The sequence below is a fragment of the Mytilus trossulus genome, unplaced genomic scaffold (genome assembly GCF_036588685.1).
Source record: "Mytilus trossulus isolate FHL-02 unplaced genomic scaffold, PNRI_Mtr1.1.1.hap1 h1tg000110l__unscaffolded, whole genome shotgun sequence".
In the NCBI taxonomy this organism is placed as follows: Eukaryota; Metazoa; Mollusca; class Bivalvia; order Mytilida; family Mytilidae; genus Mytilus; species Mytilus trossulus.
The window spans coordinates 74,787-82,699 of record NW_026963297.1 but is presented as its reverse complement, the minus strand read 5'-3'; the positions used below and the strand labels follow the sequence as shown (position 1 = coordinate 82,699).

At 31.1% G+C, this 7,913-nt stretch overlaps 1 protein-coding gene across 1 annotated transcript; it reads left to right on the top strand.

The window, feature by feature from the left end:
• Nucleotides 1-1,585: 1,585 nt before the first annotated feature.
• Nucleotides 1,586-7,599, top strand: LOC134700050 (beta-1,3-galactosyltransferase brn-like). Its single transcript, XM_063561432.1, has 2 exons — nucleotides 1,586-1,867; nucleotides 5,010-7,599. The coding sequence occupies exon 2, from the start codon at nucleotides 5,048-5,050 to the stop codon at nucleotides 6,074-6,076; it is 1,029 nt and encodes a 342-aa protein (XP_063417502.1). The 5' UTR covers nucleotides 1,586-1,867; nucleotides 5,010-5,047; the 3' UTR covers nucleotides 6,077-7,599.
• Nucleotides 7,600-7,913: the final 314 nt, after the last annotated feature.

Genomic DNA, 7,913 nt, shown 5'->3' with positions numbered 1-7,913 from the left:
AGAACATGACCTTGACCTTGCCTTCAATTTCGTCTGAATGAAAAAATCAATGCACCTGAGGTCTATATCACAAAAAAAATTATAATAATCAGAAGAAAATCAATACATCTTTCCATAGAAAAGTTGAAAGACCTAATAATCAGAACAAATACAATAGGTCTCTCCACAGAAAAGTGGAAAGACCTTATAGTACTTAGTTATATTGCATGGTTAAAGTTTTTGAGACAAAGAAAAAAAACAGATGACGTAAGATTAAGTTTAAAACTATTTATAAACAGTTTCGTCTTCTTGGTTAATATAGAAATCGACTATTTTAGAGTTCGTTTGAGCATAGCTACATATATTATTGTGACGCTGATAAATCAAGTAAATACACGTTTCATCTTAAATATAAGAATAAAATGTTTGTAATTTGCCGTAGGAAACTGATCCTAAAGTGTTTCTATTGTCCACTAAATAATTCTGTAAATTAAGTAAGGATTTTGATAGTCCGTTGATTGATTTTACATATCTAAATAAATTATATGCCATTGAATCATTTAAATCTTTTACATAAAAAAAGAATAAAGACCAATAAAAAGTAGAAAGATTACCAATATGATGACCCTCTACAAGACACAAATTTAAATATGACATAGAAATAAACATGGAGTCATAGTTCTACTTCAGCCATAACCAAAAAAGACAGGTTTTTTTTTATTATGCAGTATTGGTTTTACTTATGGCTGAAGTCGACCTATTGTTGCATCTTCATTTCTTAGTAATTATAATTACATTAGATGTATGTTTCATTATAATACGTTATTCTGATTGGCTAATTGCACATCACATGTTATTCCGTAAGCAGTTGCATGAGACAATAACATTTCATTCATGATGACACGAGGTCCCACAATAAAGTGCACAGGTGAATTTAAACATTTAACTTCATGAAAATCGTGTTTTTATAATCCTAGCTAAAAAATGTAATTATAAGTATTGAATGCTTCTTTTTGTAACTTTATAGGGTTGTAAAAGCGTTGAACGTGCGTACATTTTTAGAATGAAGCGCTTCCGCGCTTCATACAAAATGTACTTCGGTCAACGCTTTTATACCCCAATAAATTTACAAAAAGAAGCATTCAATTCTTAAATGAAAAAATCATGCAGCATAATAAAACAAACATGTATTCACTGTTTATATGTCTGTGTTTTTTATTTGAAATAATTATATATAAGTACAAAACAATGTTTTCGAAGTTGTGTTATTTTTGTAATTATCTATAACTATTTGACGAATAATGTTCTGTAAGAATGTAATCTATTACAAATGACAGTCTTTAGATAGTAGTCACGTTTGTTTTATCTGACAGGCACACGACGTGTCTACAAAGTAAATATCTTTAATTCACAACTGCAAATGTTAATGCAAAACTCTGATTTATTTTTGATATTTCCTATACGATCAAATCTTTACATAATGACAGAAGACTACGTTTATTTCTATACCACCATATGATGCATTTCATTTAAGATATCCATTAATCACTAAATGAGAGACATCCCGTGAAAAGCTTGACTGATTTTTGGTTAAACGGTTGTTACGTTTGTAGATGATAAAAAAAAACAGACTACAGATGTTTCTACTACACCCAACACTGAAAATGATCTATATGTTTTATTTTATTTAGTTTACTATTTGTGTACATCTTAGTTTTTCATTGATCTGAACAATTGGCTTTACTTAAGGACACGTTGAATAGCTTACACGATGTTTTACATGTTAATACGGAAGATACTTTTCTGATTCTTTGTGTTTGACGGAATCTGGACCAGAAGCTTTTACGGGATTAACAAAATTTGCAATATATCTTCAGCTTCAGTGGCCGTAAGTGTATATTGCTGTTACATGTTTAACTGCTTATTGTTAAGGTATTCTTGTCGGATAACACATAGGGGCGTGATCAAAAGGGAAAAAAGACAATAAGAGATCTAACTATGGACATTCCTTAAATTCCACATTGTGGTATACGACTTGAGAAACATTAAAACATGCATTTTTTTTTTATCCAGTCACATAAAAAGTGTATACTAGTATCATTTTCGTATGTGTGTTGGTTTATCCACAGTATACAACAAGTATTGGTAAATAAATACATTTGGTGTATTTACTGTCTTCTGATTGGTTAACAGAATTAGCTTTATTTTCAATGTTATCAATTTTTATGGAGACACGCCCACTCTAACGTTGTGTATTCATACGCAAACATCTGTGTACGTTGTTATTCGTATAAATATATATCTTTGAGCCTTTTTTTTTGATAGAAATTTATTTATAATGAATGGCAATAATTTATTTTATATTTATTCGCGGATTATTCAATGTGAAGTGTCAAAAATTAATTTTATGGTTCAATAAATTCAAAATAAATAACAGCCATTCATTAAATGCAAAATACTAATCTTGATATAAACGTTAGGAAAAACTGTACAGCTACAATACAGGAGTAAAAGAGAGATGAAATATACAAAAGAGACATTCATTCGCATGAATCGAAAAAAGAACTGACAGCACCACGGCTAAAAAAACATAAACAGACAAACAACAATGAACGAAACACAGAATAGTAAAGAAATCCAAGACTGAGCCACACGAAATAAAAAAAATAGAATTGATATCATGTACTCCTGAAGAGAAAGTCGATCCTATTTAACATGATGCTAAAGATAATACAAACCCCGTTATTATTCTAATTCAGTATGTTACATTCGGTGAAAAGGGGATGGGATAATATTTTATCGGAACATATTCGCTATCATTTGTGATACGGATATTCCGTGACGGTTAACCAACTTGTGATGGCATCTGTATAATTTTGAAGGGTTAAGTTTAGCTTCACTACTAAGAACTCAGAAGTTAACAACATTCCCTATTAAAGAAATATGTAAGTGCATTTACATGAAGCAAAAAAAAAAAAAATAGCGTAAGAAAAAAAAACACGTTTGGTAAGTAATGTATTGTGATTTTTACTTCAAAAGAGATGCCGTGTTTTACAAGTGTACCTTGTTAACTATTATAACATGTGTTATGAATGTTCAGAAAGAAAACAATGGGTAGGTCAAGTGATACAGGTCAACTTAGTTGCAGGTCGGGAAAAAATGGATTGCTATGATAAAATAATGATTTAGTAGGGAGTTACTACAACACGATTCAAAGTAAGGACACTCCAAATTATACTCCAAATGACATATCACATAAAAAACTAAACCGCACAAACAGATAAACGTCGTCCTACAATGTTGCCAAATCAACAAGTGATACATGTGTTTTACATTAAATTGTCTACATTTACATGTAATCGTCTCGAAAACGATTTGTCATTGGATGCAGCCAGTTTGAACTGTTACCAATAATTAATGATATTTGTTACCTCGTAGATCTGAAACTATATCTCATGTCGCCAAAGGATAGATATGAAGGGACTGGATCGTAACTTTTGACTAGCGAAGATGCGTTAACATATAAAAATGAAACACAACATGAGACCAAAATTACAAGAAATAAACAAATCTACTCAAACAAGACCTATTTCGGAGTCGAATAGTATTACTTTCCAAAAAAACGAATTATTTAGAATAACACTCTATGATATAAAACTTATAAGTGTCAACCCGAATATTGCTGCAAAAGACCTTTCTTCCAGCAATACAAATGAATTACAACTCTTGACAAGACCTTTATTGGAACAACATAGAAAACATATAACCAGTATAACATTTCAGAAAGAGTCAAAACCAAGAATGTCAGATTGACTATTATCACTAACCTCACTGTCAAAGTTAAAGAACAACATTGCACGTAGATTTTTGTATGTCCATGATTTAAAAAAAAAATGTCATATCAAACGGGCTCATTTTAAATATGTTAGGGATGTAACCTCATAACAAGAGCCGATCAAAGCATTGACGAATACAGATTTGTATCTATAAAATGACATCAAAAATGAAATGTTTACAGATCAGAGCAATTATCTGTCGTAGTGGATCGTTCAAATTTGTGTATATATCCATACGTAATATACAGTTAAACTGTTAACTTTTAAAAGGTGTATATATTTTATTTATATTTCTGACATTTCGGATATGCCCTTTACATGATGTGTATTTTTTTAATATCAAAATGCCGCAGCTGTCCTTTCAAAATCTTAATATAGAACTCATGACATTTTTTCTTTGAATAAAATAAACAAACAGACAAAAAACATAAAATACTTTTGATATGCGTAAAAATCAAAACTAGTGTTAGAGGGAGATGTGTATGACTGTTCAATGAAGAAAGGAAGAAATTTTCAAAATGTTTGTATTTTTCTTGAAATAATGGAGATCATTAACAACTTTCGGTTGAAAATTCAATTCAGGTTTAATATAATATATTCCGTCACAATAGTTAGGAAGCGATATGGCTGCAATGCATTTCAACTTGAATAAGGGGAGGACGCTAATTGCTTACAGTTTAACAATATCAAATCCGGACTAAGTTGATAGATTTTTGTTACACTGATTTCAACATTCTATGGTATCTTGGAACTTATTGAAAAAAAAACGAAAAAAAAACTGCTGGTCACAGCTAGTTAATTTCCAATTAGATTTTCTCATGACAGTTTCTTGTTAAACACAATGCAGTAAACACTGTGGCTTTAGGTATGAAGTTACAGGTAAGTTTTAAATCAACAATGTCAATTATGGTATAATAATTGACCTCAAAATGCAATGTAGTCAATCGTTAGTCCCAATTCAGAAGACCATGTGTCCCTTTTTCCGGTAAATTCTACGGCCGAAAATTTCAAATAAAAAGACAGGAATACTCATAATATCGAAGTTGAGACAGCTAGCATCAAATATTTCAAAACATTGAAATAGTATTTCGATAACAGTAATATTTCCGAGGTTTTTATAGTTTCTTGAATTCTAATTGGTTGAAACTTGTAATTACTTTTTGTATGTAATATTTATATTTTCTTCTATTACAGGACAATGTGACAGCGAACGATATATTGATTGCAGAAATATGCTTGTACGGCATCGAATATATAGACTTTTTTTTATGACAATATTCGCTACATCATGTTTTTTATGTTTTTCTTTTATCACTCAACCGTTATTACTGTTTCATAAAAAGTGCATACACAGTTTCATGTTAAGTAACTCTTTACAAGAAATTGTTCGAGAAATTGCCATAACAGGATCATCAACCAAGCAACCAGTTAACCCAGCCAGTATCGAATACATTCATAAACCGTTACATGTGTGTGACCTGATTAAAGGACCTGACTTGTTATTAGTGCTAGTCAAATCAGATGCTTCGAATATTGCTCGTCGAATGTCCGTCAGACAAACATGGGGGAATATATCACATCCTCATATCAAAGTTATATATCTTCTAGGATATGATAGTGTAGTGCAGCGTATGATTGATATAGAATCTACTACATTCAAAGATGTCTTACAGGGAAATTTTATTGACATGTATTCAAACAACATGAACAAAACAGCCATGGCATACCAATATGCTGTAGAAAATTGTGTCAATACCCAATTCCTGTTTTTTGTAGATGATGACTTTTTCATTAACATTTTCAAAATAAATCAGTACTTAGAAAGTTTAACTGCTCCTTTCAAATCGAAACTGTTTAAAGGGTTTATTATTCAAACGGGGAAGCCATTTAGGAACAAATCCTCAAAGTGGTACTTAACTCGAGAAGAATATCCGTGTGATTTGTTTCCAACCTATTTAGCCGGTGGAGCTATTCTCATGTCGATGAATATAGCTAAGTTATTAAAATCAGCATTCCCATATGTAAAATACATCCATATAGATGACGCTTATCTTGGAATAGTGGCTATGCAACTGAATATTCATTTACAAAATGATGCACGATTTGATTTTCGGTATACTCCACCTATGCTTTTAAAAAATGTATTTGCGTCTCATGGCTATGGAGACCATAAACAGCTATTGGCAATCTGGGATGTTTTTCTAGCTACAATGTATTTAAGCTCGTCCACGGACCTCAATAAACAGTTATACAAATCATGAAAAGACAGTTGTTGGTCTACAAGTTATTGTGAATTTGTTCTTTTTTTTCACTTAAGAGTGACTTGTCATGCCTTACATCGTTAGACAGTAATAGCTAATGTAATAATGTTGCCATCTTCGGAACATTGATACTGTTATTAAGAATATCAAAAGTCTTGGATACCAAATTTCTGGCAGTCCAGGATAGGTCCATCAATTTGTTAAACATTTTCACCTTGTGCAATGCTCGAAGGGTCTTATAAAACAATACACAACTGTAAAACCAATGTGATACATTGATTTAGATAGAAATTAATTGCAAACAATGTATATCGGAATACTTGCAACTGAACACTTTGATATCTGCCGTTTCATAAAGCAATCGCTAATAACGACTAACGTAGATTTTGGCGTGTAACTAACGACTACATAACGATTACGTTTACGTGCGTTTCATGAAGCATACGTTGACGAATCGTTAGATTTTTCGATCGCTATAAAATCGCTATTTATTTTTAGAACGGGAATCCCAGGATTTCGCACTCTCTATCGTTGGAGAAAAATATGCTTGTAAACGACGGAGAGTAAGAGTCTTAATCCAATAAAGCCAAAGTAATAATTGTTCCTCCAAAATGGTAGACTTACTAAAATTGTTAAGTAAAAGAATATTATCCATGCAAGTCCTATATTATACTATAGTAGATAAGTCTATTGTCACATCTCCGTTGAATGGTCTATTCTAAACAAACACACATTTTGGAAATAAATTCCCAAGCCAAAAGATCTCAGTATTAATTTTAGTACAACTTTTATCTTCAGGTATGTTATATCTTAGATAAATGAACAAATGTAACCTCCGTGGAATGTAATCTCCGTTGACGTTTTGGTAAAGAGTGCTTTCTATCACGTCCGCAATTTTATCGAGTATGGCATGCCGAATAAACAAATATAAGTTAATTATTACGAACGGCAAATATAAATAAATTGCAGAAACATTACATAATTTGTAATTCAGGCGACGTAAGAAGACACCATGTAACAATTTTTGAAATGCATAAAGGATACTATTTGTCAATTTGTATACACTTAAAAAAAAAATAAACGGCGAAAACTATTTTACTTTCTTCGTTTTAAATAATTTAAATATCTCGGATAATAAACAGAAGTTAAGATGGTACATGTATAAGGTATATTTCATCATATTTGATTTGTGATATGAGGTACTAGTACTGAGAAGCTGAAGGTTCAGTTTAATAACAGAGACAGTGCTGTTGGTTAGACGACATAAAAACAATATGATATCTGATAGAATAAAAATTCGATCACTAAAATTAGGTTGTATTCGTTAGTACCCAAATATTCTGCGCTGAACGTAAACAGTGAACATAATTTCAAATTACGCTTCAGACGCATGAAATTTACTGTAACAAAGCTTTTTGCAGTCAATAGTAATCTTTGTCTGACCCCTGTCATGAATTGTTTTATCAGTGGTATAAAATGTAATCATTGCTGAATAATTAAAATACATGTATTATTCAGGAGAATCCGTTAGACTATTTTATTTTATTTTTTTCATTGTCAATTTTTGTTGGTACTCTTTTTTTTTAGAGGATGGGTCATTATTTTCTATTCTATAAATTATATGATATATCTTGGGTTATTTCAAATAAATATCTGATATTCAAACAGAAAAGAATGGATAATATTACTAATGTAAGATCATCAACGAGGAGATGCTATTTAGTAAGTCGATTTTAGTGGTCTCTTTTAAAATTGAAAAGTCGGTGAGATCAACATGCTACAAACAACCAACAAAGAGGGTTGCCTAATATGAATAGAAAATCTATGGAAAATATTT